The following is a 13,498-nucleotide window of genomic DNA, read 5'->3' as shown; positions in this document are numbered from 1 at the left end:
GACTCTACTGCTAGATACAGAACCAAAACCAGGATATGACAGAGGGCAACTGTGTGTGAGAAGCTAAACAGAAAAGCAAGCAATAAGCAGTTTAGAAAGTTGCTTGGTGGTTTCCCTTTTTTCTGGGTCATTTTTATTTCCTCTAGGCAGTAAGAAACAATTACTGCTTTCTTCAAAACTGTTTTCCCAGAAGATTATTGCACAATTTGGTAAGTACCTGATTCCAGATAAAGCTTATTTCTTAGTATAGAAGTACAGACTTTTAGCAGCTGTTCCACAGAGTATTATAAGAACCAACCAACCAAAAAACACACTCCAGTAACATTACCAAGCTGTTGTTTGTTTTTTTTTTTGTGAAGGAGTATTACTGTAACTGGATGGTAGTTTCTGGTGCCAAACATCTGCATCAACTGCCAACTTTCAGGTTGACATGCCCACAACCATTTCTCATTCCACTACTTCAGGGTAGCCTCAACTAATTCCTTCAATATTATTATCTAGAGCCATTAACACCACTGTGGACACATTATCAAGTAATATCAAGCATGGTTATATAAAAATGTCTACAGCACACATATGTAGAAATTAAACACTACACAACTTACTAGTGCAACTGAGAAATGCCCATGTGATAACTAGCAGTCTCAATTATATGAGTAACCGACTATGGTTAGTTACAAAGCCCTGTAATAAAATGTGACAGACTTCAGATGCCAGCTTCCCTCTACACGTCTTAAGATTGAAACATGCTGGGAAAAATAGTGTGGTTTATTAAATCTGTCGATCAAGTGAACTGAATAGATTGGCATGGAATAAATGAAAAGAGCTGTAGTAACAACGCTCTTTTGATCTGCCAGTTTTGTCTGAAATCCAGTGCTGCTTTTTTTCATATAAAAATATGACTAATAAAATGAAATATCATTCTTTTCCTGACCTTGAAGAACTAATGCAACAGAATATGATAACTTGTTTAACATTCCTAAAAGACAACTGGTTATTTCAGATACCAAAAACATTCAAAACATGAACTCTCAAGTATATGTCTTGTCCTTTTTAAAGCATATATTACATTCAATAATGAGTTCTATGTATACTGTATGATTTCATCTTTCTCTACTCACTCTACCATTCTTATTATAATAACCATGATCATCACATCCTTTTGTATGTGCATTCCCACAGCTAGTTGATGCAGCATATGGATGGCTGCTCAGCAGCACCTTTGGTTCACAGTTCCCATGTACCATAGAGTATGCAAACATGCTACAAGCCTATTCTAATCACCTCACAACTTATCTTACTAAAATCAGATACAAAGTAATTCAGATATCTCAAAACACATCAAAGTCAGAAATGTTCATACCTTAACTTCTTGGAACTGTTTTACGTTAAAAACTTACATAGATAGACAGCTAGATAGGTATCAGTTTGCATGTATGTTTTTAATAGGTTTGGAAAGCAGTGAAAAGAGTGAATATGAAACAAACATATGGGCATCACAAAAGACATTTTTTGTTTCAGCTGGTCATTATGAACATCAAGATAGTTTTAGATGTCACCAATTACAAAGATGGCAGTTAGAGTATTCTGAATTTACATCAATTTAGGAAACGTCATGTTCTGGCCTAATTGCAGTCAAAATCGTAACTAGAAAACTGAGTATCTGATAATCTTTCTTCTGTTACAAGATAAATAGAAGACCCATCTGCACCCTGTTTTCTAAAATTTGGCAGAAGTGGCTTCATACAAGCTGCTACGTAGCTGCTTTCATGAACATGTCAGAAAACTTGAAAACAGATAAATGTATACATACATGTATGCCTTAAATGTCAAAACTTAATTAAAATGCAAAAGTGATCATTAGGAACTCATTTTTTGTAATACAGTGTTGATTGTGAACACTGGAAAAAACAAAAAAAACAGAGTAAAATTTATGTTATTTTCTTGTCAGCAGGGCTCTGAATCAATAAACCACAAAAGGCACAGTACTACCATGCAATATAAATTCTATCAATTATCTTCAGTCTCTTAATCTACATTCTAACTACGTTTCTAGAGTATTTCAGAACCCCATTTTGTCTATTATTGTGGTCACTCATAGCTGTAGTGTTGCCAAACAGTATTTGTAAAGCCGTGAAAACAGGCACATTCTAAACCGTTTTGTTTAAACATACCGTCATTGAACTCTTGAGCTGTTTCAGAAAATTGTTCTAGGCAAACTGGGGAAAGGTTAAGGAAGTTAATTTGTATTAACTAACAAGAGTTTTTAAACTAGTAGAGTGCCAAGACACTGGTAAATGGAATGTCATCTTGACCAGAATGTTTTTTTTAATACTTCATTTCTGGTGCCAAACCTTTAACAAAGCAGGCTTCTTAAATTCAGCGGGGTAAGAACTTCAGTTTATTCAGCAAGAATAACACTATTAACAGCTACTGCTCTTTCATGTCAACACAGTGCCCACACGTTCCAGCTCTGGTTAAAACAGGCCAGTCAAGGAAGATTGGAGCTGCTAAGGGCAGCCATCTCTGCAGTGATATTTTTAAACAGAATTTATACTGTGCTTTAAAAACAATCTAAAAGGATCAATCTACCTTATGAATCTGCTGCAGAAATACACAGAGAGAAAGATGGATGGATGAAAGCACATAAAAGCAAGTAAATCTGACTCTCTCTATTGATTTTTGAGAGGACAGTATAGAGCACTCTGGTGAGGTCTTATATATCACTACGGAGGGCCAAACACCGTTGTGTGTATGACTGAAGGATGTTAGGATTTATCATGATGCAATGCACTGTTGTATTCTCTCATTATATCCCTTTGTAAATAATCTTGTTTTCTCTGTAGAGGGAGGTAGGCCACTAAAAATTAAATAATCCTCAAAACAAACATAAGAACAATCAAAGGAAGACTCTCAGGCAGCTGTTACTACAGAAATCCAGTATTACTGAAGCAAAATTGCAAAAGTTTAGTGTACACATGCAGTATTTTTAGCATCAACTGGAGAAAGCTGGTATTTTAATAATAAGCTTTTGAAAACCAAAATGGAAAAATCTGCATGTCACAGCATAATCTCTTTCCTACTTACTTTGTTCTAAATCATAGCAAATCAACGTTTAATATTTCCCAAAGCTCTCCAGCACTCCTACTTGGCCAAATGCCTTCAAAGGATATTAATGAAAACACTCTGGTTTAGATAGCACTTCTTCACCAGATGGAACACTTCTCTTCAAGCAAGAATGCTTTCCTCTTAAAGCATGTTTCAAATAACCAAAATGCAAACAATACACATAGCAAAACGAATTTCTGCAGGGTCTCAGGGACTTCTGTTTTATGTAATAGTGACATTTTTTAATCATAATGTCTGAATTCCAAAATATTCAGCTTTCAAAGTTTTCATCTAAACTACTCATATAGCCACTCCCATCACATATACCGCCCTCATGATTACATTTAAATATCACATTTGTGCTATTCTATTAGCTACTTCTCCGTATGCTTTTCTCAATATACCAAGGAAACAATTCTATTTTAACTGGGGCTGCCTGGTAGGTCATTGGAAAATACAGTTACTTAAATAATGGAAAAAACTGTAATGTTTTAAAAAATTAAAATTCACTGAGCTACAAAGCTGTCACTCCCATTGTACATAACTGTGTGCCAACAGACTATCAAGACCTTAGTTATCACCATGGCATAGAGAGCAAAGTCTCCTCCTCATTCACATATCTCATAGACAAACCTAATGGAAAAAACAATTTACCTTCTTCAGTTTCATGCCACACAATTCCTTCCAGGTTCACACTGGTCCCAGGCTCACAGGGTCCAAGGCATTCGGGTTCTGTTACTACTCCAACCTCACAAGTATTTACACCCACTGAACGAGTCCGTACCAAAAGCTGCTCGACTGGTGCTGCAATACTGGATGAAGATGGGGAAAAGTAGGAAGGCAGAATCTGAGACGTGATACTGCTGGAAATCGGAGGTGGAGGTGCAGGTACTGTAAACAGGGGATCAACCTGAAAACAACACATAAATTTACTATAATGGTGCTGTGAGACATAAAACAACACAAAACAAAAAAAAAAAAAACAAAAAAAAAAAACAAAAATATTAAAAAGTTTTAAAAACCAAAAGAAGCCCAGTTTGCTGAGATTGCATTTGTGTATGCAGGGATTTGGCGTATCATGGGTAATTTCAGTCTTATGAGTTTAATTTTTTTGACATCAGCCCAAATGCTGCACATGAAAAATTAGGTACAAAAATATCTATCATGCTAAACAAGGCAAATTGCTAAGTTTCTGCAAGACTATTTCCTCTTGTCATAGACCGCTAGTATGAAATAATAATACATTTTAAAACCAAGCATTAAGGCCGCTTTTTTCTTGGCACTGACAGAGACTGATTTATGGATGGAAATTAATTTTGCAAACTGGGAACTTCTTTTTCTATTTAAAGAAAAACATTTATGAAGACAGTACAAAGACATACAAATGCCATTTTTTCATGTGCATCACAGAGAAATTAGCACCTGAAACAATTCTAATATACGTATGGAATCAAATATAATCTCTTGTTACCCAATCATTTAAAATACATTAGGATCACCCACCTAACAGCTTAAAGATAATGTTTACATCTTTCTACTTGAAATAACAGATGAGGACTTTTACAAGAAGGCAAACAGCAAATTTCTCAGGGTTTTCAAAATGCACTTTTTGGAAGAATGTAACTCAACAAGACAAGCAGTCTGCACATAGACAATTCACATAGAGGTCATATCTATGTATGAACTGAAGAGGTTATCTTTCCCATATGACTTCCAATATACCCAGAAGATCTGCTGTATACAGATTTGGCCTGAGGGCTCTTAGCAAGGTTTATAAGGTTCTTTGTCACATAAAAGATAGCTAAATAAGGGTATGAGTATGCCCAGTCAGATAGCTCAACCACCTAAAATTCATGTGTATTTGGCCCACTGGATTATACATATCTGACCTCAGTTCAGCAGTAGCAGTCATTTAACTCCTTCTTAGTAGCTGGTGCAGTGCTGTGCTTTTGACTTTCAGAATGGGAATAGCGCTGATAACACCGATGGTTTTAGTTGTTGCTCAGTAATGTTTACTCTGACCAAGGACTTTCTGAGTCTCATACTTTGCCAGAGAGGAGGGGAAGCCAGGAGAAAGCAGAGACAGGACACCTGACCCAAACTAACCGAAGAGGTATTCCATACCACAGCATGTCATGCCCGCTATATAAACTGGGAAAAGTTACCTGGAAGGGTTAGATCAGTGCTCAGGTCAGGCTGGGTATCGGTCGGCAAGTGGTGAGCAGTTGTGTTCTCTTCCCTTGTTATTTCCCTTATCATTATTATTGGTGGTAGCAGTAGTGATTTGTGTTATACCTTAGTTACTGGGCTGTTCATATCTCAGCCCATGGGAGTTACATTCTTTCAATTCTCCTCCCCATTCCTCCGGGAGCTGGGAGGAAGAGGGGCAGGGAGTGATACGCGGCTGCATGGCTGACTTGGCTTAAACCACAACAGTTCTTTTTGGCACCCAACATGGGGCTCGAAGGGTTGAGATAATGACAGATCTGACTCGAGTGTGTCTAACTGTATCTGTGATAAGCATTCATTGTTTCGGATTAACAGTCACTCATCACAATGCTGATTTATTGCCTCTCAAAATTCTTGCTCTTGATCTCTCAGTTTCAGCATGTCATACCTTACTTACAGCTGATATTTGCTGTGTTAGTGTTTATCAGGTGGGGGTCTTGGGCTAAGCTTCTTGTTTCATTGTACTTTATGGTAATGACTTGTACTACAATAGACTCATTGACCATGACACTGATCTGGCTTGCGTTCCCAATGTGGTCACTACCTCTATACTTTGGGAGGTATATAATGGAAGTGTTTAGCAATTACACATCATTTTCCCCTCCTCGGGCAGTCGACCCCTGAAGGAGACATTCCCTTACATTCCCAGCCTCCCCACCAGACTGTTTACAGCATCATTTGAGAGTTGTGAAGGTTTTGAATGGCCTTTAGGTACCTGCCTGCTGATTGTGATGGGGATCACCATATTGGCACACATACACAATGTGTTTTATCCACGACCATTTCATCTGATCTTGAAAGTTAAGCAGAGTTGGGTTTGGGTCTTGTCTAGGGTTAGATGATGATATAGGAGGATGAAGAGATTTTCCTGGAGGCTCGACAGCCATGAATGGCAGGGTGTGTGGGACAGTACCTAGTCCACTGGGCCCCTCCAGCGCTTTGGAACTTCACCACTGAACAAGTGCAAAATCCAGAAAAATCAGTAAAACACTTAAATGAGGTGTGTCGCCACTCTGGTCATACCAGAGAGGGACAAAACATGGCAACGTGCTGGTGCTTGGCCTATGTTTACAGAGCCCTGTTCAACACTACCCAACACCTTCAAAGGAAAAAAAAAGGGTCTCTGGATCTGATGGCAAAGCAACAGACAACGCAGCTACTCCAGCTCCAAGCATAGCAGCTGCAGCAGCCCCAGCGACAAGTACAGTAGCTACTCAAACTCTGACCGCGACAGTAGAGCTACTCCACCTCCAAGCACAGCAGCTATGCCAACCCCAGTGACAAGTACAGCAGCTACCCAAACCCCAACAACAGATACTGCAGCCACTCCAACCACAGTGATAATCAGTGCAGCTAAGCCAGAGGACCAATCTGTGCCAATATCGGTTGTCCCTGTAAGCAAGAGAAAAAGCAAAAAAGAGGCAAGAAAGATGAAGAAGCAAGATGAAGAAACAATGGCAATGCACTTACTACCCGGGACAGCATCTGATCAGGAGTCATCATCACATGAATCAGAGGAAGAAGAAGTGGTGACTTCTCAACCTTGGACCTCAACCAAGCTATGGAATACGTGACAAGATTTTACCCATCATCCAGGCGAGCACTTCATCACCTGCTTGCTCCGATGCTGGGACAATGGGGCTGATGGTCATGAACTAGGAGGTATGGAAGCCAAGCAGCTGAGATCACTTGCTAGAGAAGGGGGAAATGACAAAGCAATTGCAAAAGAGAAACAGTCCCTCAGCCTTTGGAGGCAGCTCTTGGCAGCTGTGAAAGAAAGGTTTCCATACAAGGACAATGTTATGAGTCGTTCGGCCAAGTTGACTACTCTAGAGAAAGGCATCCAGTCTCTGAGGGAATCAGCCACTGCAGAGATGATCTATCACAGGCCGTATCGCAGGAATGGACCCACAGATCCAGATGAATGTACATGATTCCGAGAATTCGAAGACAATCTCACCCCTTCCATCATTTCAGCTGTGGAAAAACTGTCCCAGGAATTAAAACAATTGAGGGATGATCTATCCAGCTCCTCACATGTGCCAACATGTCTCAGCTATTGACAAAAGGCGTCCTACTGCTCAAGAGAGAAGATATAGAAGGCATATGCCACGGGCCACCCTATGGTTTTACCTGCAGGATCATGGAGAAGACATGAGGAAGTGGGATGGAAAACATACCTCAGCTTCGGAGGAACAGGTGCGCGAACTGAAGAGGAGAACAAAGGTCAAGGATGATCATCCCATGAAAGCTGCAGCTTCAGTCTCTGGTGAGCAGGTTCCCAGATGGAGTGGAAGAGATGATTTTACTCCAGCTCCTGCGATAAAGAAGACTAATCCCTGTCAACAAGACATAACTGACCAATGTTGTGATCACTATTAGAGGGACCCTGCCTCCAGCCAGGTGAAGGTAGGGGACAATTGGATTTACTGGACTGTGTGGATCAGATGGCCTGGCACATCAGTCCCACAGAAGTATAAGGCTTTAGTAGATACCGGTGCACAGTGTACCCTAATGCCATCAAGCTGTCAAGGGGTGGAACCCATCTATATTTCTGGAGTGACAGGAAGATCCTAAGGGTTGACTGTGCTGGAGGCTGAAATCAGCCTGACTGGGAGGAAGTGGCAAAAGCACCCCATTATGACTGGTCCAGAGGCTCAGTGCATCCTCGGCATAGACTACCTTAGGAGAGGGTACTTCAAAGACCCAAAAGGGTACCAATGGGCTTTTGGTATTGCTGCTTTGGAGAGAGAGGAAATCAAGCAGCTGTCCACCTTGCCTGGTCTCTCAGAAGATCCTTCTGGTGTGGGGTTGCTGAAGGTTGAAGAACAATCGCAACCACAACAGCGCACTGGCGGCAATATTGCACCAACAGAGACTCCCTGATTCCCATCCATAAGATGATCCGTAAAGTGGAGAGTCAAGGAGTGATCCGTAGGACCTGCTCACCCTTTAATAGCCCCGTATGGCCAGTGCAAAAGTCTAATGGAGAGTGGAGACTAACAGTAGACTATCGTGGCCTGGATGAAGTCACACTGCCATTGAGTGCTGCCATACCGGACATGCTAGAACTTCACTATGAATTAGAGTCAAAGGCAGCCAAGTGGCATGCCACGACTGATATTGCCAATGCATTTTTCTCAATTCCTTTGGCAGCAGAGTGCAGGCCACAGTTTGCTTTTACTTGGAGGGTGTGCAGTTCACTTGGAACCAACTGCCCCAGGGGTGGAAACACAGCCCTGCCATCTGCCCTGGACTGATCCAGACTGCACTGGAACAGGGGCAAGCTCCAGAACACCTGCAATACATTGATGACATTATTGTATGGGGTGATACAGAGGAAGAAGTCTTTGAGAAAGGGAGGAAAATAATCCAAATCCTGCTGAAAGCCGGTTTTGCCATAAAATGGAGTAAGTTCAAGGGACCTGCACAGGAGATTCAATTTTGGGGAATAAAATGGCAAGATGGACGTCGCCAGATCCCTACAGATGTGATCAACAAGATAACAGCAATGTCTCCACCAACTAATAAGACAGAAACACAAGCTTTTTTGGGTGCTGTGGGGTTCTGGAGAATGCACATCCCAAATTACAGTTTGATTGTAAGCCCTCTCTATCATGTGACCTGGAAGAAGAATGATTTTAAATGGGGCCCTGAGCAACAACAAGCCTTTGAGCAAATTAAACGCAACATAGTTCATGCAGTGGCCCTTGGACCAGTCCGGACAGGGCCAGACGTAAAACATGTGCTGTACACCGCATCTGGGGAGGATAGTCCTACCTGGAGCCTCTGGCAGAAAGCTCCAGGGGAGACTCAAGGTTGACCCCTCAGCTTTTGAAGTCGGGGGTACAAAGTATCTGAGGCCAGCTATACCCCAACTGAGAAAGAAATACTGGCAGCCTATGAAGGGGTTCGAGCTGCTTCGGAAGTGATTGGCACTGAAGCACATCTCCATGCTGGGCTGGATGTTCAAAGGCAGGGTCTCCTCTACACATCATGCAACTGATGCTACACGGAGTAAGTGTGCTGCACTAATTACACAAATAGGAAATCCCAGTCGTCCAGGCATTCTAGAAGTCATTGTGGACTGGCCAGAAGGCAAAGATTTTGGAATGTCACCAGAGGAGGAAGTGATGCGTGCTGAAGAGGCCCCACCATATAACAAACTGTCAGAAAATGAAAAACAGTATGCCTTGTTTACTGATGGGTCCTGCCATATTGTGGGAAAGCATCGGAGATGGAAGGCAGCTGTATGGAGTCCTCGATGACAAGTTGCAGAAACTGCTGAAGGAGAGGGTGGATCAAGTCAGTTTGCCGAGGTGAAAGCCATCCAGCTGGCCCTGAACATTGCTGAACGAGAAAAGTGGCCAGTACTTTATCTCTACACTGACTCATGGATGGTGGCAAATGCCCTGTGGGGGTGGTTGCAGCAATGGAAGCAAAGCAGCTGGCAATGCAGAGGTAAACCCATCTGGGCAGCTGCACTGTGGCAAGATATCACTGCCCGGGTGCAGAACCTGGTGGTGAAGGTACACCATGTAGATGCTCATGTACCCAAGAGTTGGGCCACTGAGGAACACCAGAACAACCAACAAGTGGATAAAGCTGGTAAGATTGAAGTGGCTCAGATGGACTTAGATTGATAACATAAGGGTGAATTATTCTTTGCCCAGTGGGCCCATGATACTTCAGGCCATCAGGGCACAGATGCAACATACAGATGCGGTCGTGATCAAAGGGTTGACTTAACGGGACTTATTTCTGGAACAGCCTTATAGACATTTGGGCCAAAGAGCATGGCATTGAGTGGGTATATCACATCCCCTACCATGCACCTGTCTCTGGGAAAATCGAACGGTACAATGGGCTGTTAAAAACCACACTGAGAGCAATGGGTGGGGGAACTTTCAAGCATTGGGATACACACTTACCAAAGGCCACCTGGTTGGTCAACACCAGAGGATCTGCCAACAGAGCTGGCCCAGCCCAGTCAGAACTTTTACATATTGTAGAGGGGGACAAAGTTCCTGTGGTGCACATAAAGAATTTTCTGGGGAAGACAGTTTGGGTTATTCCTGCTTCAGGTAAAGGCAAACCCACTCATGGGATTGCTTTTGCTCAGAGACCTGGATATACTTGGTGGGCAAAGCAGGAAGATGGGGAAGTCTTATGTGTACCTCAAGGGGATTTGATTTTAGGGGAAAACAGCCAATGAACTTAGTTGTATGCTGTTGCCTGCTGTATGATACTTTTATAGCCCATCAACTAGATGTCTTCAGGACACCAGAGACTGGCCCTGACTTCCCTCTAACCCTCATCCCAACAGAGAATGAACTTTGAAGAAACCAGACGAGTTCTGCAGTAAAGGAACGATCAGCATCAGCAGGCAATGATCCAACACTGCACACAGCCTCTCCTGCTCTGAATGACTGTTACAAGAGGTGGAGCCAGACATCATGGACAGAATGGACTCAACAGCATTATAGGGGCTGGTCCATGCACTAAGAATTGATCTCTCTCTCTCCCTCTCTGTGCATGTATATATATTTACATATATAAGAATGATGGCATATTGAAAATGTGGTATGTGAACATGACGTGAATGGTATGGAATAAGGGGGGGATGCTATCCTGGGTTCAGCAGTAGCAGTCATTTTTCTCCTTCTTAGTAGTCGGTGCAGTGTTGTGCTTTTGACTTTCAGCCTGGGAACAGCGCTGATAACACCGATGTTTTTAGTTGTTGCTCAGTAATGTTTACTCTGACCAAGGACTTTCTGAGTCTCATGCTCTGCCAGGGAGCAGGGGGAAGCCAGGAGGAAGCAGAGACAGGACACCTGACCCAAACTAGCCAAAGAGGTATTCCATACCACAGCACGTCATGCCCACTATATAAACTGGAGGCAGCCACCCGGAAGGGCTAGATCACTGCTCGGATCGGGCTGGGTATCAGTCAGCGGGTGGTGAGCGGTTGTACTCTCTTCCCTTGTTATTTCCCTTATCATTATTATTATTGGTGGTAGCAGTAGTGGTTTGTGTTACACCTTAGTTACTGGGCTGTTCTTCTCCCAACCCGTGGGAGTTACATTCTTTCGATTCTCCTCCCCAACCCTCTGGGAGCTGGGGGGAGGAAGGGGAGAGAGTAAGCAAGTGGCTCGCTGTGTGGCTGACTGGTCTTAAACCACGACAATATCACACCAAGAAATCATTCTTCAATACAATGATTTTTTTGTAATGGCCGCTTTCTAGGTGCTTTCAAAGAGATGATCAAATGTCTCTATGCTGCTTATAATTTTGGACCCCTTAAGAAGACTCATCAGAAAAGACATAATGACTGACTGTATGATGTCATACAGGTTGTGTTCAAACGTGTCTTAATGCAGACAGAAGTTTATTCTGCTTTGTTTTAAAGCCAAGCTGGCAACTCGGAGTACAAACAGAAGAGCATTACTCTTGTATTATGTATCCTTTGTATCACAGATCAGCTTACTTCACCACATGACCACTTTCCTAAGGAGAAAATAAAATGGAAATTAAAGTAACTTTTTAAAAATTGTCACAGTTCTTCTGCTTTAAGCATCATTCCTGCATACAAACTGAAAGCCAGCATTTTCTGCACACAAGCTCTAAATGTGCTAAATGCATAAAAAAAATGTTTTGTGGGGTCTTTGTATTATCAGCCTGGATTGTGATCTCAATTACACTAGGACTAAGGAAGAAAGAAAAGGGACCTATAACCACATTCTTCTCTAAACTCCTCTTCATTTGCTGGAGGTTCCTTTTATTTAGGACTAACATAATCTTCAGGTTAGAGATAGAACAAGGCGGGGGGAAAAAATGAAAGTAAAACATGAATACTAAAATCATCCATTAGGAGTAAAAAACTGCCAATACCAGCAAAACTCTACTGAGTAAAGCAGAGCTCCTGTGTCATAAAAACAATGCAGTCAAGCAATGATAGCTTGATTATTCTCTTTATGCCGTCACAACTGCAGGGGTAAACCACAGACAAGAACATTTTACAGAGCAGGCTTGAATGTACACGGGCGAGTCAAACATCAACTGACCCCAACAGCAGCTGTTACTTGCGATTTTTAATAGTAAGCATAACATAAAATCATAACCATGTATGCCTAGAATGGAGGGATATGGATTCTACGCGATACAGTTTCTGTCTGTCTGATGCCAAGTGGAGGCAAACAGTTGGATGGCACAGAGCCCTGCTCCTTGGCGTGGGCTCCATAATGGGTCTCTGTCAGCGAAACAGGGTCAATGTGTACCCCTGGCTTAATTCTGAGGAATTCCTAATATATCTTCTTTCAAGCTAGAATAGAACCAGAAACTGGAAGGTAAATGGAGCCTAGTGCTTAAGGAAAGCTAAGCCACATCCCCTCACAGAACCATAAACTGCTGATGTTTGATAGTTTACGTGGTGTTTTGTAAAGCTGTGCAAAGCCTACTACACATGCAACATCATTCTTCCATAAAATATACTCATCACAAAGCCACAGAAAAACCAAAATGTTTGCTATTATCATAGTAAATGAGCCAATGTTTTAAATGAATGTGGACTGAATTTGCAGATGTGTCTTCCATTTTCCAAGTATCATAAACAGTGAGGGGGAGCTAAAGAAAGCACAGATCTGATAGTGTAGCCTACCAAGTTCTTTGTTACAAATATTTGTACTCAGTTCTGGTTTATTTAGACATGCTAATAAATTTTCATGTTGTCCATGAAACACACAGGACGTGGCCAAAGAGCAGCTACTGCTGTAAAAGGTGCTGTTGCTCTGTGAATTAAAACAGTACCACTTTGGTAGAGAATTAAGTGGACATTGACTATCCCAGAGGCTCATGTTCACTGCACAAGTATGACTTTACTAATTAGGAAAAAATATGCTAAGCTTAAATATTGCTCCAGTTTTCCATGTTTTAAAATTATCCTGTCTGGTTTGATAATCATAATGTCAGCACAGCAAAGTGGAGGTTCTCCACAGTCATTGTGGTGACACAGTTGTTTTCATGAATTCTACAAAGGGCACTGATGTAAGCCATTAGAGGCAAAGAGATGCAGGAAGGCCATCATCTCCAGTAGAAAAAAGGCACATAAGACTAACATCTGGTGGTGGCAGTCTGTCAAACTGAGGAAAGTTAATGTCAAGAA

At 41.9% G+C, this 13,498-nt stretch overlaps 1 protein-coding gene across 5 annotated transcripts in view; it reads right to left on the bottom strand.

Moving 5' to 3' along the window:
* The window catches only part of ZNF608 (zinc finger protein 608), a 96,286-nt gene that overhangs the window by 45,518 nt on the left and 37,270 nt on the right, over nt 1–13,498 (bottom strand). For all 5 annotated transcript variants that reach the window (XM_065662953.1, XM_065662956.1, XM_065662957.1 and 2 more), the window contains exon 3: nt 3,763–4,018. In XM_065662953.1, coding sequence (XP_065519025.1) covers nt 3,763–4,018 — 256 coding nt within the window. The remainder of the gene's footprint in view (nt 1–3,762; nt 4,019–13,498) is intronic.

Source organism: Lathamus discolor, chromosome Z, assembly GCF_037157495.1.
Source record: "Lathamus discolor isolate bLatDis1 chromosome Z, bLatDis1.hap1, whole genome shotgun sequence".
NCBI lineage: Eukaryota > Metazoa > Chordata > Aves > Psittaciformes > Psittacidae > Lathamus > Lathamus discolor.
The sequence above is the reverse complement of the archived record's forward strand: the minus strand, read 5'-3'. Positions and strand labels throughout refer to the sequence as shown.